Below are 25,624 nucleotides of genomic sequence, written 5' to 3' on the forward strand. Positions count from 1 at the left end.
GGGCGCCGTCCAGAGCTCAACCGGGAGCTGATTCCATAGCTCCGGGGCGCCCACAGAGAAGGATCTCCCCCTGGGGGCCACCAGTCGACATTCTCTGACCGGTGGCACCCTGAGGAGGCCCTCTCTGTGGGAACGCACAGGGCGGAGGGAAGTCGATGCCGGCAGCAGGTGTTCCCTAAGGTACTCCGGCCCCCTGCCATGTAGGGCTTTGAACACCATTACTAGTACCTTGAATCTCACCCGGAAGGCAACTGGTAACCAATGCAGCTCACGGAGCAAAGGTGTAACGTGGGAGTATCGGGAGACTCCCAACACAACTCTCGCAGCTGCATTCTGTACCAGTTGGAGCTTCCGGGTGGTCCTCAAGGGCAGCCCCATGTAGAGAGCATTGCAGTAGTCTAGTCGAGAGGTCACGAGCGCGTGAGTGACCGTGCATAGATCATCCCGGCTTAGATAGGGCCACAACTGGCGCACCAGGCGAACCTGGGCGAAAGCCCCCCTAGTCACAGCTCCTATGTGGTCTTCCAAGGTGAGCCGTGAATCTAGGAGCACTCCCAAGTTGCGAGCCCTATCTATGGGGGGTAATAGTTCACCCCCCATAGCAAGAGGTGGAATGTCCGAATAAACCCGGGATGAAGGTATGCAAAGCCACCCAGTCTTGTCGGGGTTGAGTTGAAGTCTGTTCCTCTCCATCCAGACCCGAACCGCCTCCAGGCAACGGGACATCACGTTGAGGGCATCACTGGGGTGGTTTGGGGTCGAAAGGAAAAGCTGGGTATCATCAGCATACTGATGATACCCAACTCCAAAACCACGAATGATCTCACCCAGCGGTTTCATATAGATGTTGAACAGGAGAGGCGAGAGGACCGACCCCTGAGGAACTCCACAAACGAGAGACCTCGCGGTCGACCTCTGCCCTCCTGCCAACACCGACTGCGAACGTCCCTGGAGATAGGAGGAGAACCACTGTAAGACCGTGCCTCCCACTCCCAATCCCCTGAGACGCCGCAGCAAGATACCATGGCCGATGGTATCGAAAGCTGCTGAGAGGTCTAATAGGACTAGATCAGAGGAATGTCCCCTGTCCCGAGCCCTCCAGGGGGCGTTCGTTAATTTCTTTGTAACTGAGCACCATACAAAATAAAATACAAATGGTTCAATTTTCATTTAAGCTAAAATAGTCTTCAGAACTTTTGCTATTATAGTCAGCTTCAATTCAACAAGCTATTTAAGCTGTAGTTTTACAAAGAAATTGTTTTGGTTATAGATTTATCTCTTACTGCTGCTGCTGCACTAAACTTGCCAACATTTTTTCCATTCCTTTTTTTTTTTCAAATATAAGATTCTAGGTAGCCATTTCATAGATTATATAGTACATAACTCTATCCATACTCTCACATATATCCCACACATAAGCATTTGTATGTGAGTTTGTAATATGTGTGTGCATGTGTGTATGTGTTTCCATGCTATTTTGTACAGGCATTTGGTCTAGTTTTATTTATTTTTAATTTTTATTTTAATTCCATTTATATCCCGCCCTTCTCCGAAGACTGCGGACGGCTTACAAGCTTAGCAGTAGCCTTCATTCTATGTATATGCCTGCTTATTAGGGCTTTCACACACACCCCCAAGCGGCATTATTACAAAGTCAGCTTAATTGCCCCCAACAATCTGGGTCCTCATTTTACCTACCTGGGAAGGATGGAAGGCTGAGTCAACCTTGAGCCTGGTGGGATGCGAACCTGCACTAATTGCAGGCAGCTGGTGTTACTTCATGTTCAGTGCTGAAAAATTCAAATGCAATCCCAGAAGGGTAAGGAAAACCCAAAAAGACATTTTATAACTCTTGGGATGATTTCTAGAAATGTATAATAACAAAATGTTATCTAATAACCATTTCTCCATATAAAAAGGATTCTCATAATGTTTGAATCATTTTCTTTTCATTTGCCATTCATTAAAATTACCTTGCTGCTTCTTAATTAGGAGATTAGTTTTCGATCTCCTGTTCAATAAGTCAATATGTTGACAATTTATTTGGTTATGCTAATGAAAATGTTTTTTTTATCTTGCTTTTGTGACTAATCACTTACATGCAATCCTTATTTTGTTCTCTCCCCTTTCTCTAGCATTGTAGTGATAACATACATCTTTGTCAGTCAGATATGAATATTGTTGGTGCCTGGAGGAGAGGCTACACTGGAAAGAATATTGTGATCACTATTTTGGATGATGGCATTGAAAGAAACCATCCAGACTTGATGCAGAATTATGTGAGTGCCCATGTTGCTTCAGACTGCAGAACCTGTTGCTAATTGATAATAAATTGCCTCCGATCTGTGATCCAAAGAGAGTACTAAAATGCAAAACTTGCCTGTGTATTTGTAAAGCATAGAATCTTTAGGAAAACAAGTGGAGATGTTGAGTTCAAAGGCAGAGGTTGGAATCCAAGAATCCAATCAAACTGTATCTGTAGATCAAGGCGTAATGCCTATAATATTCTGGGGCAGTTACTAAGAAATTCTAAACAACTGAACTATAAGCAAGATCAGGGATGAGAAACCAAGTGAAGTGATCAATTGTTTATATTCCATGTAGATTGAGTTCTTTAATATTAATATCAGGCTGTCCCTTATTAGCACATACTGTATGTTGTGCAGCTATGTCCTGTTTTATAAGCCAGTTAACTTTAATTTATTCTCAAGCTTATAAATACTAAGATTCCTCTTACCCAGGGGTCTTCAAACTTGGCCCTTTTATGACTTGTGGACTTCAACGCCCAGAATTCCTCAGCCAACATGCCTGGCTGAGGAATTCTGGGAGTTGAAGTCCACAAGTCATAAAAGGGCCAAGTTTGAAGACCCCTGCTCTTACCTATCTACTAAATGTATCTTAGAATATAGCTGCAAAATGTATTTTATATAATATATATATATGTTTTCTGAGGTTTTCGCGGGTGTTTATATGTAGATCTTTGGTCATTCGGGTTTTTTCCCACGTAGAACTGGAGGTATCAGGGCAATGTTTTGATGAAATCTCATCCGTCATCCTCAGGCTGGTGGCTTCAGCTTCGTTCTTCTGGGAAGAAGAATATATATATTTAAGTTTTAAGTCACATTTATGCCAAACAACCTCCTAGAGTAACTCATTCCTCCTTAGCACACAAAAAATCCCTAATATTGAAAACTGTTGAGAAAAATTGTTTTAAGTATATAAGATAATGTTTAGAAATTCTAATTATCAGCAAATTGGGAGTTTTTTCTTAATATTTGTTAAGTCCAAGAATGGTTAACTTTCATTACCAGAGTTTATTAGTCAGGACACACATAGAATTCAATAAACAATCAGAAGTCAGAAACCAGAAGATCTTCTTTAAATCAGAAAGCTCAGCTGTGTGGCTTTGAAGCATATCAGTGGTTTTTTTTTTCATTGCTCCAGTTCTGGGGTTGTTATATAAATAAATAAGGTAGCAACTAGTTTCAATTGCTTGAGTAGTTACTTCTTTTCCACAACATAAATATTAAAAGCCCCTGCTCCTATTCTTTTTTTCCCCAATCCCCAAGCACAGAAGATCAGTTGCAGAATTTATTCTGTACACCCTTCCCCCCCTCCCCCCACACCATTCAACGAGGGGGAAATTAAAGCTTCTTGCAACCTAATAAAAATACAAAGTAAGCTGAATTGCACAGTTGTCTCTTGTTATGAAGCATACTTTGCAGAAAATAGAAAAGGAGCAGGAAGCACAATGCTTGGGCTATGACATGTCGTGACTTTTTTTCCATTGCCAGCAATGGGGTAGGTGCAGCTTCGGCATGATGCATCCGGCCCATGGGCCGGTAGTTTGACACTCCTGGGCTACATGGAATTGACATGTAGACTCATCTCCCTGACCCAAGTGATGTTTCAGGAAAAGTCAAGAAAGTTTTATAACCGATTTGTCCAAACCAACTGAATAACATTCGTGCTTGTTATAATCAAAACACAATGTTGTAACTTCATTTATATGTATGGAGAATACTAATGAAATTTGAGTAATATGTCCAGACATGTCAAACTCGCGACCTCACGTCGTGCAATGTATCGGGACAATTTTGCCATTGCCGGCAATGGGGTGGGCATGGCTTCCGCAGGACGCATCCGGCCCGCTGGCCGGCAATTTGACACCCCTGTAGTTAGACTCTCCAACACTTACCCAAGTAACTGACCAATCAGTTTTATCACTTCATTTAACTCTGCCTTTATCACAACAATATTGGCTGGCAAAACAAGCATTGCTTTGGGTCTCATTCCTTCCCTGTTTCTTGAATGTGACTATAAGCAGTGATGTGTTTGTAATTTGTCCAGTGAGTGTTCTGGGGACTTCTTCCTACTACCCAGTTCCTGGGCTTGGTGTTCTTGCTCTTTGGCTGCAGGGGAGAAGTTCAGCTTTAGCAGCACTTCTTCATCACTCCACAACACTTTGATGTGAGTGTTTCTTAACCATAGCAGCTTTAAGATGTGTGCATTGATCTAGGCCAGAGGTAGGCAACCTTGGCTCTTTTATGACTCGTGGACTACATCTTCCAGAATTCCTGAGCCAGCATGGCTGGCTCAGGAATTCTGGGAGTTGAAGTCCACGAGTCATAAAAGAGCCAAGGTTGCCCAGCCCTGATCTAGGCAATGCACAGCCCTGAAATTGACAAAACTGTCTTTGAATGAATGCATGGAATTGAAAACATAATTGAAAGGATTCTACTCTAGAATTCCTGAAGCCTTCTAAGGAATTACCTTCCCAGTGGCCCCTCCTACTTAGAAAGCCCTGGTTTCTCGGTTTCTCTCTTCACCAAACATTCTTTAAAAAGCTCTTTCATTCATAGGAAGTAACCAGTTGCAGTCATAGTTTGAACATATAGTAATATTTCTCTCTCTCTCTCTTTCTCTCTCTCTCACACACTCTCATTCTTGTTTTTTCTAATGGAATTACATGTGTCCATTCAAATATTAGTGAGATAACTGATTTTAAATTCAGTTCTTACCACTTGGAATATACTCTCTTAGCTCAAGCTTTATTTTTAAAGTCTGCATGATTTGAACAAGCAGAAGGTTCTCAACAGATACCAAGCTGACAAATACAAGCTTTCTTCTTTTTAAGGCAAGGCTATGAATGTTATTTTCTCTGTGGTTTGCCAGTCTTCGTGGCAATGTGTCTCATCATGCCAGCTACTTTTGTTGCCTCTGCTTAATAACTAACTATGCCTGCAGGTCACAACCTGCAATTGATGAGGAGCCCTTTCCAGGGTAGCCTAAATTTGCCAATTAACGATACCAGTCCTCCAGATATCTACAAATCCAATGATCATACATAACAAACCACAGTCTCTCACCAGGCCGAGTCACTGAGCATTCTTCGGTGTCATCCTAAGCCTGTCATCCTACAGAAAGCAAAATGAAAAAGAACTTATTTTGTAAGCAGTTCATGAAAAAATTTTTTAACTTAGAGCAGGACATTTGCTGCATTGATTCAGTACAACTCAGGTTTTCTGCTGATTAATTTAATAGCTGTTATATTTTTCCTCTCTTTTCTGCTACTTATCTTTAAAAAGATGGAAGGGGGACATTTAAAGATGAATTAAGCAATATTCTACACTGTTCTGCACTTCCTACTTTATTTTATTTTTTTATTTTAATTCCATTTATATCCCGCCCTTCTCCGAAGACTCAGGACGGCTTACAAGCTTAGCAGAAGCCTTCATTCTATGTATATGCCTGCTTGTTAGGGCTTTCACACACACACACCCCAAGCGGCATTATTACAAAGTCAGCTTATTGCCCCCAACAATATGGGTCCTCATTTTACCTACCTCGGAAGGATGGAAGGCTGAGTCAACCTTGAGCCTGGTGGGACTCGAACCTGCACTAATTGCAGGCAGCTGGTGTTACTTAAGGAGGCATTAGCCCACTGAATATAAACTGAATATTCTGACAATATTTAGCGAAAATATTATTTCTCATGCTACACCCACTGCATACCCTTAAATTCTGTTTTAGACAATCCATTCACACTTTAAGTAGAATATGAGAGCAAGGAGAAGGCAGCAAAGGGAGAAGATAATGCTGCCACAGACAGGATATGATCTATCAGCAGAATAATGTTTTCAATTTCATCCAACATCAAGAGTTTCCTTTTGGGAGGGAAAGTATCTTCATGTGCATCATGACCTAATTTTCATCGTTCTTGAAAAGACATCAAAATGCACATGACTTCATTGTAGCTTTTATTACATCCACAATTATTTGACCTGAATTTTGAATACCTGGTCATGCTGAATGTGATCGCCTTTTGGACATTTGACATGAGCAGCCAATCACTGAATTGACTGATTTTGTGCCATCAAGTTGTTTTCATCCTTTAGTGTTCACATAAATCTTCTACATGATGATCTATTCCTAAAAATTTTTTTCAAGTCTCCCAACTGTGCACTCATCACTACTGTAATTGAGTTCCAACCAGTTTGCAGCTTGTCGTCCTCTTCTCTTTTCTAATCACTGAATTGTATCATCTTATTATACTCTATGTATTGGAACTCTTTTGAAATGAATGCTTTGTGCTTTATTCACTTTCTCATCTCTCAACATTTTTAATCTGGCCAGTTGTAATATTTCACTTACAGACATTTTGATGCTTTCTCATTATAACCGATGACATTAGTAAAAATTTAATTTCAAACTTTTGAATTGAATTGGTTAGCCCTCAACTATTGAATCACAAACTCAAATAAAAGATTCAAATCTCTTTGAATCTCAGAGCATCAGTATGAATCAAATCAGGCCTGAACTGCACATGCATACAAATTGCCTTCTCATTCAGCTATATCAAAAACATCTGTTTTCTACAGGAAAAGTGGAGAAAATCAAATCAAATTTTACACCCATTATACCTATTAAAGATATGAAAATGTGTAACTTATACATGTATAGTATCATTTTCAAAGTGGGCTTAATAATTAAAGTTGTGTTTGCAAATCCTTTTATAAAGACATGGAAATAATTCCTTTTGGCAAGTAATGTCCTCTTACAGTCACCTAAATAGCTATGTCTTTTAGCAAGAATGAAGGTAATCTAGGTTGGAAATAAATATATGCGTTGAAAAGATTTATATGAAGAAGCTTGGCATTATTAGAATCACATGAATTTATTTTAATTAAGGCAATTATTTTTCATAAATCAGAAGTACTTAAATACAAGAGTTATAACACATGGACAACTCCTCCTTCATCTTCATTCTCTGCAGCCTGAAAATGCCTTACCAATCCGTGCCATGCTTCTGGCAAATGCTGGCATGAACTCACTTATCCCCAGTACCTCATTCACAGCTTTTCCTTCCAAACATGTATAATCACTTTCTATAGAGGGGATGGGAAGATAGTCATGGATCATGAACACGAAGAATCTCCATTGATCCATTTCTCTCAGCACACCTAGCAGAAGTCACTAGGGACACATTGGAAGGTGGACAAGTTGGAATGCCCAGCATTAGCATCTCAGGGTTTAGTTGTGCACCAAGCTATAGGGCTAAAGAAGGACTGGCCAGCAGAGAGAGAGTTGAGGTTGCCATCACTGCAGCATTCTATATCTTACATTGTAGGAATTGCAACTGTCTGGCTGCTGTGGAAAGCAGAAACAATGGCTGAGCTTCCCCATTTGTTCACTACAAAAGGGGTGGAGATGAAGTTACAATGAGGCTGCCAGGACTAAACATTGCCTGTTTCAACTCTGCAATGAACCTGACTGAAGCCATCTTGCTCATTTTCAGTTGCCACAAGATTGGGGGGAGGAATGGGGAGTTTTATGCTAGTCTAAACAATTCTCAGTCTCATGGGAACCAAGGTCATTTCTATTTGTTAGACTGGGGGTTGAGCCCAATGTTAGAAAGCCCACCAAATTATTCTATTGGGAAACATAGTAGATTGCATAGATTCTGGGGTGTGAAGTTTAACTTTGTAATGCTGTTACTTTTTGGAGGGAACTTTAGTCTTGGTTTCACTTTTGACTGTGTTGATACCTTGTAGCCAATAAACATGTTCTTAGAGGAAAACTCAAGCCTTGGATTTCTGCTTTAATTGGTCTCATCTATTGGAACCATGACATTCTCTTCACTAGATTGATAGTTATGGGTTCCTCAGATAAGTTCTTTTCTGTCTCTTCTCTGGGAAAATAAAACAAAAAATCAGCTGGGAAGAGGAACAAAGTGTGCCCCTCTTTGTATACCTTCCTTCACTTGGGCTTTGGGAGAATAAAACTGAAAAGTCCATATATTCCAAAAAGAAAGGAGAAAAAAAGCATAATCAGAGAAGGAAATATTATGTACCATCCCAAACAGCCTTCCTCCAGTGTGGATTGATAGAAGAGATGAGTAGGGACTGGAGAGTTGTCTTGGTGAAAGCTTAGCAGCTTTCTGTAAGAAATGTAGCTTAGCAGCTTTTTGTAGGAAAGATTGATCCTGCAAGGCAACAACTGGAAAAAGACTGGGGCTACCATTAGCACTAAGGAAGCAAAAGTAAACTGTAACGACCTCATGTTGGATACCTATCAAATGTTGGGGTGGAATGTGTGCAAATTTCTGAGCTGATTCCACTTTTGCTTCTAGGAGCAAAAGGCTTGGGTGAGTGGATAGGGAAGGGGAATAAATATATTTTTATTAGAAAATGAGCTTCCATCTGAAAGATATATTGTCTGTTGTGGTCAACCTACACCTTTCTAATGATGTTAGAATGATTGCTGATGCTTCTAGAATGCTTCTGAAATGATCCTAATACATCTAATGATCTCAGCATCTATCAGCAATTTTTCTGAAATTGCTGGCAGTGCAATATACCATATAAATATAAATTAAAGTGTAATTATTAAAAATAGATTCTATATTAATATATGGCATAACTTCTGTCCTGCAGTCCTCAAAATATGAATTCGTTCTCATCTAGCTCTCAGGATGGCTTGATTTTGAGACCTATGCTTTAAGAACAATTCTATATCCTAAATACAATTAAACAGTTAGTTTTGGACAAGCATCCAATACAGAACCACAGGAATCTTAGTTAACCTAATTACATGCCTGTAAATACCTGCTGAGGAATATATGAATTTAGATCAGGGGTGTCAAACTCAATTTCAGTGAGGGCCGCATCAGCATTGCAGTTGCCCTCAGGGGGCCGGGTGGATATGGCCTGAGTGGGCGTGGCCTACTGGGTGGGCGTGGCTAGAGTGCGTATGGCCTACTGGGTGGGCGTGGCCAGCTCTACATCGTTCGCATCAAGGGTGCCTATGGGGGCCTGGGCAGGAGTGGGACAGATCTGGGGGTCTCTGGCAGAAGGAGGGTCTCTGGGCCAGGGCCAAGGCAGCGGGGGCCGTTCCCTCACTGTTTCCAGGATGGCTTCATGGGCCGCATGAAACCACTTCGCAGGCCGGATCTGGCCCCCGGGCCTTGTGTTTGACATGTCTGCTTTAGATGAATAGCTAATTAATCGGGTTCTGCTGTCCCTTCTTTTTCCATCATACTTCACTGTTGGTTACAGGACCCAGATGCCAGTTTTGATGTCAATGGTAATGATATTGACCCTATGCCTCGATATGATGCCAGCAATGAAAACAAGTAAGTTCGGTGATCTATATTGTATAGATACAGAATGTAGATATTAAAGCTGTTGATTTCAAATTAAAATGTGCTCCTGGGTAAATTAACTTACATATACCTTATTTTTTAGACAGACATACTTAATCTACAGATTGAATTGCCTGAGGAGATGTTAAATAACTGAAATATTAAAACATTAAATTGTTATTTATTTTCAGCATAATTGTTACCTCCTTGGCAAGTTTTTATTTTATTTTTGCTAATGATTTTAAAGTTTATCCAATGGTGGAATCTCCACAGCTAGAAAAACATTTAAATCTCCCCATTAAATTTATTCTGAAAAATCAGTGACCTTTCTGTGCAAATTTGCATAGAGAGTTATAGAGGGGGGGGAGGGAAAGGGTTATAAAAATTGCTTCTTATCCTCAGTGTGGTTGCCCATTTTCCACCAGTCACAAAGAATTACTTTTCAAAAGGTTTATAATATTCCTGTTATGAAGTATGACTGCCATTGTAGGAATAGAAAAGTTGCCAAATAAATAAATACTGACAGCATTTGGATTGGTGGGTTATCAGCTGAACAGGTATGAGGTAGAATGAAATAGAACTGTGATCTTAACATGTTTAATAGACTCCTACACTAAACTGCTTCTTATGGGCTTGGATGAGAATCTGTACTACTTTCTGAAGGGTCAGTTATTACTTTTTGTTAGGATGGATATTTTCCTCCTATTCTTTGTACACGTTTACATATTCACATGCAAAACGATTCTAACTTGGTTTATCAGGTTTTTACCAGAATTATTGTACAAAAGTGAAGCAATAAAACCTTCTGCACATACGTTTTATCATAATGACAGTTCCAAAGAGCCAAAATAATATTATCACTTAGGATTTTGTGCTGATGTAGTGCTTCAGATATTAATATAAGCTTAAATTTAGGAGTTGGATCATAAATCATCAAAACATTGATGGATGCCCAATATGTGTATGCTTGTGTTGTATTATCTCAGTTTAGCTAACTTAATATATGTGGTGATAGACATGACTTAAATTATAGACTAATCCACTCTCCAAATTCTATCTTTGTAATAAGTAGCAGCTTCCTGTTGTGATGAATGCAAACGTATAAAAAATACTGTTGGACGGGCATAGGGAAATTCACATTTATGTTTCTTTCATTCTCATCCCAACCTATTTCACAATCTTTTTTTGTGTGTGTGTGTGGATAAAGTAGGAAGATGATGCACTATTTGTGCTACTTTGAAGTCCTGAACAAATGGTGGGACATAAATTGCATGCATATACACAGCTAATTTATAATGATTGAACTTAGTCTAGAAAATAATCATATTCTTACCTGTTTCAGTAAGATTAGTATTTAGTACAATTTCTGGCAAGTTTTAACTGCCTGTAACACAATCCAGGCCCCTGATAGGTTGCTAGGCATCAGTATCAGAAATATTTCTTTACTCTTGAAATATCCTAACCATAGATTATTTTGATAATGAACACATGTCGGCTTCCAGGGAAACAATGGTGGATGATTGCTGCAATAAGAAGTGCTGGAGAACTAATCAAGTGCTCCCCGTGTGGAAGAGAGGATTAGGATCATCAACAAGTTTGCTCCATACAGAGTTTGACTATACCAAGATCACAAAATAGCAATCTCCGGAGGACTTGAGAGCTCTGGAGGCCAAGGGGAAATTAACTTGCCTAAGTCATGGTTCAGTACTTTCACATCAGATCCTTCATTCGGCTACTTCCTCCCTTACCTACTTAGGAGGTTGCTTGCTGTTGATTTGTTGAATATTAAGAACCTTCTGAAGGGCAGGTTTCATCGTACATGGATAACTTATTTTTATCCTGGATGAAAGAAATTTATATAAGTGTAAGGATTAAAAATGAAAAACTTTGTAATTTTTGGAAAACGAGGGACTGGAAGGTTAAAGACCAAATAAAAGGGCTAGATGCACTTGAAATAATATTGTCTGAGGAGTGCTTAAAATTTTATAAAAGACAATGTGAAAAATTTGAAATTATGTGTAAGAAATCTACCCGTGGGAAAGTTTTGCTGATCAGAAGATAAACATGATAAGAGGGGACTTTGAAAGTTGTTGAAAGGAAACCAGAGAAAACTGAAGGATTACAATTGAAGGAGAAGAGACTCATTAATACAATGGAGCAGTACTATTTGTCTATAGAAGAAGTTAAGACTGTTTGGGAACAATATGCTCAGAAATTACTTACAAGATTGTCTGATACTATAGGCATGGATTTAACAGAGGATATAGAAGACGAATAGATTTTATTGGATAAAACAGACTGAGACTGATTTGAATGTGCCTGCTTAATTATATTATTAGTTTTTTTAGCTTTTTTAATGCAACTTTTTTTAAAAAAATTGTTTGGTGTGAGACGAATGTTAAGGTAAAGGGACAGATAAAGGACTTGTTGTGGACCAGAACAATATGGAAAAAAGAAAGAAATGACATGTCACCAGCCCAGACTCTCCCCCTTTATTGATGTCAGCTAAACAACCAAAAGACAGAAGAACACTTTGCATGAAAAGGATCTGTAAGTAAAACAAATGCTCCTTTAAACAAATGTGATGCACTGGAATAGGATCTTCAAACAGAACTGAAGACAACAACAACTGTCAAAGCTCTTCTTATCTGTCAGGGATGAACTAAATAGGAGGTCCTTCGTGGGCTCTTATTTTGTGTCACCATTGCAATTAATTCTACCAGCCTCAGGGGAATTGAAAATAAGCTTAAAGATTAAAAAAAAATGAAATCAGAAGAGGGAGAGGCTCTCTTGGGAAACTCAACAGAGTTTATCGCAAAACATGCTGTTCACAGTTCAGTTGTGATTTTGATATTTGAGCAACTCTCAACCATAAAATACTAACTGGACATGGCAAAAGGTGATATATATTCAAAAGCATGAAACTGGACTTTTTACACCTATCAAAACTGATGTAACTGATTCACCTAGTCGTCATATCTTGGGCACATGGACAGTAAAAGAGCAAGCAATTAAAGAAAAAGTAAAACAATCTGACACATGCCACAATACCCAAATGCTTGTTCTAATAACTCTGTAACTCTGATAAGACAAAGGAGATGCTCTTCACATTCGGATGCTGAAGTATTTTTTCTGGTTCAGATCATTTTTTGGTTAGTTATAATATCAGCTGCTAATTCTAGGAAAACAATAGTAGCATCTCTGGGACAATTTCTTAAATGCCAATACAGCTAGATAGATCTATGTGCTGTTGAATGGCTCCCTATAAGCAAATCCTTCTATCTTTGAAACAACCTACCATCCCAAATGAGTGCCTATTTAGCTTTGCTTGAATCTTTCGTTGAGCTTTTTGTGATAAAAAGATCAAACTTTTATTTGACTCTATGTCAGCTATGGACGCGGTGGCTCAGTGGGTTAGGATGCTGAGCTTGTCAATCAGAAGGTGGGCAGTTTGGCGGGTCGAATCCCGAGTGCCGCGTAACAGAGTGAGTGCCTGTTACTCGTCCCAGCTTCTGCCAACCTAGCAGTTCAAAAGCACGTAAAAATGCAAGTAGAAAAATAGGGACCACTATGGTGGGAAGGTAACAGCGCTCTGTGCGCCTTTGGCGTCTAGTCATGCCGGCCACATGACCACGGAGACGTCCTCGGACAAGCGCTGGCTCTTCGGCTTTGAAATGGAGATAAGCACCGACCCCTAGAGTTGGAAACGACTAGCACACATGTGCGGGGGAACCTTTACCTTTACCAGCTATGTCAAATAACCACTTTAAGTCAATCCCAGATGCCTCCAAGGCTCCTGCTGCACCACCTCCAGATTTGAGAAAGTGAGGCTTTTGTGGTCAGTTAGATTTACTAAATGAAGACTCTTCCTACCCAGATGAACCTGGCTTCCTTAGTGTTTTTGATTCTTTACCAGGGGATGAACAAGATAATGTACTACATAAGTGTGAAAATATGAAGACAACTCTACTGGTTACAATGGCTATAGCACACTTACTGATAGACCTTGTTTCTCCAATTGCTGATACTAAATTGCTGACCCTCTTGGTGGAGAATGGAATAGCTGGTTATCGTCGCCCACACTAAAGCTCCCTAAATCCTTATGAGCCATTAAGCAATCTTGTGGGACCAACCCAAGCCACCATTATAGCTGATGAGAAATTTTCTTACACACTGAGATTTCCAATTAGAACTGTAACTACTAGGTAGGGATCAGGAGGCAGTCTTCTTGCCAATTCAATCATGCAGAGCAAAAACCATCCATCTTGTACCCAGTGTATTGAATGAAGTCGCTGTAATGTATACTGTGATGATTTCAATTTCTCAGAGCAAAATTCCCAGGAGCAGTTACAGAATTTGCATGAGATAAACCAAGCCCTAGAGGAGGCCTGGCTGCTTGCCATTGATTTTTCAACCGAACACAACTATTTTACATCATTGATTTGCCAAAGTCAAAATCAAGCCACATGACTGCCTTCAAATGATAATGTAATCTCCTTTTTAAACTGGAATATTGCAGGCTGGTCAGCACCGTTAAAAGATCAACCTTTTCTTTTGTTATCTATCACAATTTGATATCCTTTTCCTCCAGGACACTTGGGCTGCATCAGAAGTTGAGATGGATGGGTCAACTAATTTCGGCCACCCCAACTAATGCAGGAAGGAGACTTGAGGATGGTATTGTGACAGCTTTGTCCAGCTTTGGAATTTAATTGTGTTTCACTGCCTTTTTTGAAGCCATGGCACGAAGCCTCTTTGCTTTCATCCAATCAATTTGAAATTTTACTTTTAATGTTTATATTCCCTTTTTTATCTATGGAGATTCTCAGTCATCCAGGTCATAGTTATCCCAACAGTGCTTTTTCACGAGGCAATTGGACTTTCTTATTTTTTTTCCTTGAACGCCATTTGCTTCTCATCCAAGAAGCTTCTTCAGTTCTCTGAAGAGCTGAAGAAGTGTCTTGTATGAGAAGTGAAACGTCTTCAAAGAAAAACAAGAAAATCCAGTTGCTTCATGAAAAAGCACCTTTGGGATTCCCCTTTTTTAAAATAAATGCTCACTTGGGTACATATAGAAAATTTTATCTTCACTTGTTTAGATAAATTTCCAGCAGCATCAGTAATAATCAGTGGAGACTTAAATGTGAGGATGGGACCAAATGACCATGCTTTACTTCATCATTTTAAGATCTTCTACAAGAACAGTTTCTTCAAGTTGTTTCTGAAAGGAGACAGAGAAATCAACTTGTGGGATTAACTTTGAAATCAGCTTTAATGGGATTAAAGATCAAACTATTTAAAAGTAAATGGAAGAAAGATAAAATGAATGTATTTGTCCAGAGTTAAAATTAAGTTGCAAAATTACAGAATATACATTTAACTCTCAGAAATAGATTCAATTTATTCTTAGTTTTTTTCTTAGAAAAAGAGATATGGCTACTCGGTGTTAGTATTACATTAATGCATCTTCTTTCCAGGAAACCAGTAAGGACATTTTCATTCATACTTAGGATTGGGTAGGTTTAAGCTGAGATATTGTTTTATTATTTCAGTATTATTATTTGGATGATAATTGGAGAAGAGATACATATTTTCACTTTACAAATAATCTAATTTTACCAATGAATCTGATTTCAATTTATTTATTCCAAGTTCTATCCTGACCATTCTATGTAAGGAGTTCAGTCAAGCTCACAGAGCACCAAGCCTTTAACAGTTCAATCATGAGCTACAGATATTATTGCATTCTCTTGCATTTTGTGCATCTGAGAGCTCACAGTTGATTTTTAGACTTTTTTCAAATTAAAAAACCATTTAATATAATGCATTCCCTTAATTGAGATAGATCAAATCTATTCCCATAATGTGAATTGATTCATTTTTCATCCAAAGTAACAGCCATTAAATTCTAAAACTCTATTAGAAAAACAAATGGAATCTGTAACAAGATGTGAAATATATGCACACCACATAAGTGATACAGCACCATATATCCTGGAACAAAGTTTTATAGCACCATTAAAGCTTCTCAATAAACAAGAATTTCAGAATTTGGGGAATTATACTATACTTTACTCTTGCATCTTGTAACAGAAAAACCAAAAACTCTTGATCTTGGAACCAATAAACCTATCAAGGTCAGTTCCAGAGATGAGAAAGATCTCTTTTCACTGATACAGATGACTGCAATACATGACTTTTTCCCCTTCTTTTGAAAAAAAGCATTGGAAAGATTATATGCATGCAATTTAGTTGGATTCTGTGTTTTTTTTCCTGCATAGATTTTGAATTGTAATTCACTCAAAGCTTTTAATTCACTTAGCAGTTACATTATTCTTGCCTATTAAATAACAACAAAAATCAGCTGTGTTGAAGCATCATCTGAAACCAGCCATTGCTCCACTCTGTTTATTTTATCGATAATGACAGTGGACTTTAATGTGTACTTAACTGTTCCCACAATGTGTCATGCAGGAGGCTAAGATTGCTTTATTACTATTGAATGTGGAAAAGTATGTGTAGAAAATTAAAAACAACAGTTTGGTATGTCTGTTTATTCATTATGCAATTTTAGAGAAACATGTACTTTTTTCTGGTTCCCTTAGCTTGGTCGGTCTGTTTACAGTACATTTGTAAATAAAACATTTTATCTCTTTCTTCTTCTATTTGGCGAAGAAAATGTAACCAGGATTCAGCATGAATGCTGGATTCAGAATAGGAAAATGAATATTTAGCAACTTTAAAATATTAGTATCCAATTATAAAACATTTTTATCTGTTCTTCATTAACAACATTCTACTTTGAACATGCATGCCCAACTTTTTCATTTCAATTTTGTTTGAAATAATTTTATTACTATATTATCAAAAGTTATGGTATATTTTTCATAAACCACAAATAAAGCCCTATTTTTTATTGTGAATTGTTGCTACTTCTAAGAAAGTTATCATCCAAAGCAGCAGGTGGATCAGTAGATGAGCAGAGAGGACAGAAGAAAATAACATATAATCCCTTGAAATTCTTTCAGCACAGCTGCACAAACATTGCTGACGTACTTGGGGTAAATGGCTAATAACGTGAACATTTGTGACTTCCTTTTGCTATCATTAACTTCCACAGCATAAAAGGCATCACATTTTAGTGTTTTGTTTAGTATATTATGTGGGAATACCTTTATTGCAGAAAGAATTTGAAAGATAATCACATCAGCATAAGAAAATATTGATCTTTGCTATTGACTAGGTTTATCACATCATTATGAGCTTTATTTATATTGCCAACAAAGCCACTAGTTTTCTGGTTTATCTAATAGGAATTTCTTGCCTCTACAATATACTCTTTCATCATTACATTCATTTTTACTCTTCATTTTGATTTCTCAGCTGAGGTTTCCTGTATGTTGAAAAGGCTTAAACTCGCTAGCAAATTTCAGGGACAGAGAGAAATTGAATAAAGCTGTATTTTGTTTTGTTTTGTTTTAACTTTCAAAAGACAGTGGAGTGTCAGACATCAGAAGCTGTAGAACTGCAATTGAGGAAAGATTGTGGAAGAAGAAAGAGATATTCAGTGTAAATCTCAGGAAAAATAATATGAGGGATAGAATACGGTGAGCAGCATTGAAACAACAATAATATCCTGTGAGGAAATTGTTATAAGTGTACGCATGTTTGTATATATACATTGAAAACAGATTAGAATTCTATATTGAGAATGCCATTACTATGTTCAGATTTATGGATGAACACATGTGTCAGATTTGATTTTATATTTTATTATTTATTATCCTCTTTCAGGATAATTACAGTTCTTTAAAAGAAGGCTAGATAATGTCTTTTCCCAACACTTCAAGAACTAGTTTATTGGTACTCTATGGTATAATTTCTTCTGAATTCCTACAAAATGTAAACAAACAAAAGGACTAATTACTTTCTAAAGTTTAAAAATCCTTTTAAATATCCATTTAAATATCCTTTCGATAGCCTTTGAGATTTGAGTTCTCCAGCTTGCTTTAGTATAGAAGTATGTACAATGCACTGTACAGGCTCAAAGTTTTGATTATGCACATATCAAATGTGCAAAGTTTTATTACTACAAAAAGATTGCATTGTTTCAACATATTTTTTCATGTAGAAAAAGTGATTTTATTTACCATTTGGACACATTAATAATAGATTCATAAATCTATATTACATTAATTTTAACTGGTGATGAGGCATAACTTCAAAATTGATATAACTGATTTTATGAGGAAAGTATGCAAATCTTGTATACTCCCTATCTTTTTCAGACCCGTTTTTTTGAATGCCATCATTGCATTTCAATATAGATCTGCCATTTCTTCCATTTATGTTTATACTAATAAATAAAGGGGGAACTAAATAAGCAAAATAAATACATTGGACTAAAATATATTTTAAGGCAAAAAAATATCCAAAATCCATCACCAAAGAATGGCACATATGATTGTCCAGTTTTGTTTTGTTGTCCAGTTCGAAGAAGAGCTATGAACATACAGCAGATAGTTACTAGGTAACTGTATTGTTATAATGTTGCCAGCCAATAATTGGGCCAGCCTGTCTAGTTCTTTACGTCTCTGTGTAGTTTTAACTTTATGGGTGCTTTACTTGTACAAATCTAGCTTTACAAAAATAATTAAAACTGAAGTGGATCACATAGTTAACAAGATGTGGCTCTTAATTCCTTTCCAGCCACCAGAATTTTCTTCATGTGTGACAAAAAGATATTAAAGTTATTGCACATCCTTATACCTTAAACTAAAGCATTTTTACAGAATATCTGTGGGCTTTAATTACTGCATAAAAGCAATTTCTTAAATTGCTTGATAATGATTCTTTACCTCATCAGTTCTCAGGGTTATGTTCCCAATTCTTATGTTGTGTTTCTGCTACATTTAAACAAACATTTATGGATTAAAATATGATCATATACTGTATGGATTCCGGTTATATTTTAAGATGCTTTTCTATAAATCAGTACTGTTCAGTTGTCTTATCTGGCATTAATATGCCTGCAGTGACACTTGATCATTAATCTAGTCTTGATTCCTGAAGAAAGGAATTTTTCTAAAGAAGTCCTTGAGAACCAGGTATTCTAAGAGCAAAGTAAAGTGACTACATCTGACTTCTTCAGAACCCAAAGCCAGCTTTTCCTGCAGAGTTCACACTATCAAAGAAAGGTGAGGGGAACCCTCTTCAGTGAATCATAAAGTGCTTCCAGACTCTGAATGATGCCCAACCTGGCCTTGGAAGAGAATCCATAGAGATTCTCAGTCATCCAAATCATTGTTGTCCCAAAGGTGCTTTTACAAGAGGCAACTAGACTTTCTTTGTTTTTCCTTGAAGACGTTTCACTTCTCATCCAAGAAGCTTCTTCAGTTCTGAACTGTGGATGAAAAGTGAACCATCTTCAAGGAAAAACAAAGAAAGTCCAGTTGTCTCTGGAAAAAGCACCTTTTGGACACTGGAAGTTGTAGCACTGGCCTGAAGAGGTCAAGTTGAAGGCCACCAGAATTGTTCCAGTGAGGCAAACCAAATCATTGCTTTACTTCATCAAAGTGAATTATTTCATCCCCACGGTGTCACTTTCTTGAAGTAAAATTAGCTTGCTTCATATTTGAATTGTTAAAATCTTTTAAAAATGCTTCTGTTTGCATTAATGTCACTTAATTTAAAATATTTTCCTTCCTATAGGCATGGAACTCGTTGTGCTGGAGAAGTGGCAGCTACAGCCAATAACTCACATTGTATAGTAGGAATTGCATTTAATGCCAGAATTGGAGGTAAGTGTAATTATTATTTAAAAATAATACTTAAAAATTAATAAAGCAGTATATAAGTCAAACGAAGTCACTTTGTTCAGTAAGTGTGGCAGTTATCCCTGGTAAGTATGTGTATAGTTATAGTGTTAAGTTTATTCTACAAGACATTTTTATGTGCTTATTTTTGCATTTAACTAACGTAAAGGTGCTTAAGCATAACTGATAAGCCTTCTTTTTATGGTGGCATACATTCTTTGAGAAAAAAATACCTTCACTATTACTTCACTGCAGAAAATTACTATAGCTAGTAAAAACATACTATAGCTAGTATGTTACTTTTATTTCCATTCTACAACTTTTAGGGCTGTATAAATCTTTGGGGGAGATGAATGGCTTCAACAAAAGTTCATAAGAAACTTCATTAAATAATACAGCCTCTTAATTTTAATAATAAAATGATTCACTCTACTTTGAGCTCTTTTCTGAAGTTTTTTCTGGCATTTAAAATAGCTGGTATCTTATCTGCATGTCTAAAAGCCTCTTCTAATTTTTATGTGCTGAAGGGAATCCCCGTCGCCCCCAAAAAACTGTTTGATTTACTAAAAGTTCAGACCAAAGAGTGCTTGTTGACTTGAAGCAAATTGTGTTCATTCTTTACCTAAACTATATTAAAAGCATCGCCTTTGCAAAATGAAGTGTCAGTTTGAGGCAAATCTCACCCACCTCACGCAATCCTAATAACAATCCACAGCAGTAAGCTTTATGTAGTCTTTATTGAATTTTAGCTACATATGCATGGCCGCTGTCAAACGTTGCTGTCATTTTACATGTGCAACAAATGTGAGAATGAACCTTTGCATCAGAACATACACATTTTGGGTATTAGTGTAGCAGTTAGGGCATAATAGTGGAAACTGGAAGACGGTGACTAGAAGTTGAGTCATCACAACAAGACTTCTCTTCTCTTCTCTTCTCTTCTCTTCTCTTCTCTTCTCTTCTCTTCTCTTCTCTTCTCTTCTCTTCTCTTCTCTTCTCTTCCCTTCCCTCCCCTTCCCTTCCTTTTCTTTTCTTTTCTTTTCTTTTTTGAATTGAGTTTACATGACTCAACTCCAAGACAATTCTACCTGGATGATTGACAATCTTCATCAACATGGGAGATGGTGAGTTCTAGTCCTGCCTTAGGTGCAAAGCCAGCTGGGTGACCATGGGCCAGTCACTTTCACTCAGCCTTTGGAACAAGGCAATGGAAAGTTATTTTATAAAAATCTTGCCAACAAAACTGCAGGGACTTGTCTAGGTACTCTCTGACAATCATGTACAAGTGAATGGAGGGGGGGAGATATGTAAATTTTGAGTTTTTATCTTAGTGCCAATATATATATATATATATATATATATATATATATATATATATATATATATATATATATATATATATATATATATATGACAAATGCTTGTTAACTATTAGATTACCTTGCTAGGCCCCAAACATGGGACAAATCTTTATCTCCTGTGTGAGCCTATCCTGAAGGCCATCGACAGGCAGTAGTCACACCGGTGACAGCTCATATTTGTGTAAATTTTAAATTGATTATATATATATATATATATATATATATATATATATATATATATATATATATATATATATATATATATATATATATATATACTGATTGATTATGGATCACACACCATGTATGCAGCTTAAATGTGCTTCATGTTGCATGTCCTTTCTATTCATTAAAAAGTAATGAATACTAGAGATGTCCAAAAAAATTGCTTCTTTTTTCACTTCATTTGTGCGCTAAATATTTTAGCATCAACTATTCTGAGAGCCAATTTGTGTATTGGTTAAGGTATCAGGCTAGAAACCAGTATGCATGTGTAAAAAAAATAGATTAATAGATTTATTTATTTTTGTTCTTTGTCTCTCTATTATTTTTGATTGGAATAGATTTATGATGCGGAACTGGTATGAGCCAAACCAATCTGCCAAATCTACCTAAGGAAAATAAAGCAAGCTATACATGATGATTCCATTGCCCATATTAGCCTGCTAATACAAATAGTGTGTCAACTCTGCAACAAACCTGAAAGAAGCCATTTTGGCTTGTTTTCGGTTGCTACCAGACTGGGAGGAGGGTAGTATTATTTTTGTGCTAGCCTAAACAATTCTCTGTCCCATGGGAACCAAGGTCATTTCTGTTCATTAGATTGGGGGCTGAGTCTAATGTTAGAAAGCCTGCCAAACTATTCAATTGGGAAACTTAGTTGTTTTCATAGTACTGGGGTAACTTTGTAATACTGTAACTTTTTGGAGGGAACTTTAGTTTTGGTTTTCCTTTTGACTGGGCCAATACTTTGTAGCCAATAAACATGTTCTTAAAAGAAAACTTAAGCCTTGGAGTTCTGTTTTAGTTCGTCTCTTCTATCAGAAGACATAATGCTTATTGAAAGAGTGTGGGTGTGGGTGTATGTGAGTGTGTGTATGATTTTGAATGCCTTATAGTTATTACAAAATAATTAATCATTAGTCTTTAACCACACACATCTGTGTGGGTAACCATTTCATTTTTGCTCAAGTTTAAAAGGTACATATTTATAATTAACAGTCGAGATAAATATTTTCTAACCATGCGGGTTTTTTTTAAAAAAATGTTATTAATATGTGAACTTTTTAACTTGAACAACAGATGAAGTGATTAATATTATTAGATATATCTATGTGGTCATTTGGACCTGATGGTGTACAATCAATACATATGTAATATACAATATTATTTATTCCCATTGCTCTTGTATATATAGATATTTGTGACCCATTTTGGCTTGTAAATAGGGTAAATAGCTTGCATTCAAACCAGACAAATATCCATTTATTCAAACAATATCACAGAACTTCTTCAAAGATCAGTGAAATGTCTAAATTTAGATGGTACATTGCAACTGGTTTCCCTAAAAGTAAAATGATCACAGCTTTGGAAAAAATTGGATTTTTCTTTTTATGTCTGTAGGGAACATTCTCCAAATATCAGATGAAAAAGAAATTTCAAAGAACAAGAAGTTGGGCAAAATATGCAATTTTATGGCTAAGATTAATTCAACCATTGTATATTAAGCATGATAATTCTTTAAAGAAAAAAAAGAGAATTGCCTAATTGAAGCTCTTAGTATTTTGTACATTTTATTATTAGGTTTGTATTCTGCCTTTTCTCCAACACTGCAGTAACTTATATCTAACATTACCATCTTCAATTTTTCTCAACAACAAAAGATCTGTGTTATTAGTGGTGATAAAATGTAGTGACTGGGCCATTATCAATTCAGTAAGCTTTCAAAGATTGAATTTCAGTCTTTCAAGTCCTGGCCAATGCCTTAAGCCAGGCCTTTTCAACCTTTTCACCCATTGTACCACTTTTAGGATATGGCAACATCCGAGTACCACCAATCGCCTAGCAAGGAGTCAAAAACTTGATGACCCCCCCCCAAAAAGGAAAAAAGTGATGAAGTACAGGTAGTCCTCAACTTACAACAGTTCACTTAGTGACTGTTCAAAGTTACAATGGCACTGAAAAAAGTGCCCCCCCAAGCCACAGCTGAGCAAGACACCTGCCTGCCTGCCTGCCTGCCTGCCTGCCCGCCCGGCGGCGCTCTTCCTCCTCTCCGAGGTTTTCATTGTTGTGAGCATTTCTGTTGAGGATTGGCAGCAGGGGTGTGTGGGGGGGTGTTGGTGGTTTTTATTCCCCCCCATCTGCTGGGTGGTTGCAGCAGGTTTTGGTCACTTCACATGACCCTGGGACACTGTGACCATCATAAATATCAATCAGTTGCCAAGCATCTGAATGTAAATCACAGGACCCTGGAGATGCTGCAACATTCCAGCTGATCGGCGCTTCTTCTGGGCCCAGCAGACATGCTCGGATCAGTGTCGAGCTCCAGCTGGAGCCTGGTGCTGATCCTGGTGCTTTCACTGAGCCCTGACAGCCCCGAAGAAGCGCTGATCCTGGCGCTTCTGCTGAGCCCTGACAGGCCTGCAGCTCCAGCTGTCTCTCGCTCAGGCTTGTGCGGTGCTGCCACTGGTTCAGCTCATTCCCCTCCCCTGCTACCACTTTTCTAGGATGGTCACGTACCACCTGCCAGGTGCCAATGTACCACAGGTGGTACCTGTAGCACTGGTTGAAAAACCCTGCCTTAAGCACTGCATTGCATTGGTTAAGCACCAGTATGCCAGAATTGGGGATTCTTGCAAAGCTTGTAACTATATTAACCTTAGTTTGGCTGCCAGCAAAGATGAGGCCAGATGGTAGTATCTGCACCCTACCTCATCCATTTATGATACCCAAACCTATGGGGTAATTAATATAAAATGATTGGGTATCAAGCAGATTTTTGATTAGAATTATGGAATTTGTGACTAGTCTCTTAAGGTTTTAAATGGCATGTTAGTGATGCATTTCGGATCATCAAAAAGATGATCAGATTCCCTGTATTTCTTATGAACTGGGATTGTTTGAAAGATAAAGGGTTAATCTTAGTGGAATTTAATTTGCCTTTTTTAGCCTTTCATTCCAGGGAGAAAATAATTTTAATGTTGCCTATTAAATGGCATAATCACCAAATGCTCGGGTATCACAACAACAACACAGCTTGTTCGATTTTATGCAGTCCAATGAAAATTAAGTTCTCGTCCCAGTTTAGATGATTAGTTATTGATGTTCCTTAAATTAACTGAAGTTGTATCTTACATACAGGTGGTTCTTTTTATTTGTACCTATTTTATTCCAATATAAAACATTAGATAGAGAAACTATATTTAAAAAAAACACGTATAGGAGATTTGGGACTCGGGTTACCTATGCAATACTGTGCCTGTGGCTGCACTCTGCTTTGAGCACTTCTTCCTTCTGCCTTCTATAACCGTTGTCTGCACAAGATATCTGCCTTTTCTTTTCCCTCTGCTGACTTGACTGCGGCAGCCCAGATGCCCTGTGCCTTCCCCATAGCAGATGGCCCCTTCCTTTGGAACATCTCGATTAAGCTTATGAAAGATGGAGTCAACCTGATTGTCATGCCTCTGGTTTCTCCATCCTATTCAGCTCTTTCACATGTTCCAAGAAGGACCCTGTCAGTCATGATATCTCTCTGAAAACTGAATGTATACCTACTATTTATGTGCAGTTGAATTAGGAAACAGTGAATATGAAAACGTTCGGACACACTCCCAATAGAATCAGACTTTTCTTTTGTTTGTTTTTCTTCCCTGTAAAGTTGTTAACAAGGAAGAAAGTGATTGACTTATTAAGCCCGCACTTAGTAGGGGAAAAAATTCCATAGGGAAACAAATGCTCCAACCTTTCTAACAGTTCAGGTTATGTTTTTTTGTTTTGTCTGCCTTCAAACGTCAGCTGTCTGAGTATTTTATAATTAAGGTAGCTTACTCTTGCAAAACAGGTGAAGGATATATTTATAAAATCTTTAAATCTGTCAGCTACCAATTACAATGGTGTAAACTACTGTTGAGAAATGAAAATTACATAGCATGTCTGGAAAACCAAGAAAAATGTCTGCTAGAAGTGCTCCCAAACTGAACATTTGTATAGAGATCTCAAATGAGCAATGCAAGCAAGAAAGTCTAGGCATACTTAATTAAAGCTAGACGATTTCTGCTAGGAAGAATGGGAGCGGGGGAGGTATAGCATGGCATGGCATGGACAAAACATGAGGCCAAAACAAGAATATATTAAAATGGTATAGGCATATGCTGATATTTATGCATGGTTATCAGTTGTGGGTATGTAAAAGTGCAAACAGGGAGATCAGAGTCATATGTATTTGTATAGGCCTCTGTTCATGAAATGGATCATCCATGCTGTTGCTTCTACTGTAGTGCTGACAGTTCTTTAGAATGGAATAGGAGAGTGTAGCAAAAATGTCATTAGATCTCTCACACAGATAGAATTGTTCATACTCCAGTAAGAATTGCTTTGATTTTAAGAGCTGTGATGATGCAGTGGTTAGAATGCAGTATTGCAGGCTAACTCTCCCCATAACCAGGAGTTCAGTCCTTACTGGCTCAAGGTTGACTCCGCCTTCCATTCTTCCGAGGTCAGTAAAATGAGGACCCAGATTGCTGGGGGCAATAGTCTGACACTGTAAACTGATCAGAGAGTGCTGTATAAGTTTAAGTACTGTTGTT

At 37.7% G+C, this 25,624-nt stretch overlaps 1 protein-coding gene across 1 annotated transcript in view; it reads left to right on the forward strand.

Moving 5' to 3' along the window:
* PCSK5 (proprotein convertase subtilisin/kexin type 5) overlaps nt 1-25,624 on the forward strand; it is a gene marked incomplete at both ends in the record, with an annotated part of 224,946 nt that overhangs the window by 73,414 nt on the left and 125,908 nt on the right. Inside the window, 3 exons of the mRNA XM_083351165.1 lie at nt 2,136-2,279; nt 9,558-9,634; nt 19,355-19,443. Of these exons, the coding sequence (XP_083207291.1) occupies nt 2,136-2,279; nt 9,558-9,634; nt 19,355-19,443 (310 nt within the window). The remainder of the gene's footprint in view (nt 1-2,135; nt 2,280-9,557; nt 9,635-19,354; nt 19,444-25,624) is intronic.

This window comes from Vipera ursinii, assembly GCF_947247035.1.
Source record: "Vipera ursinii genome assembly, chromosome: 2".
In the NCBI taxonomy this organism is placed as follows: domain Eukaryota; kingdom Metazoa; phylum Chordata; class Lepidosauria; order Squamata; family Viperidae; genus Vipera; species Vipera ursinii.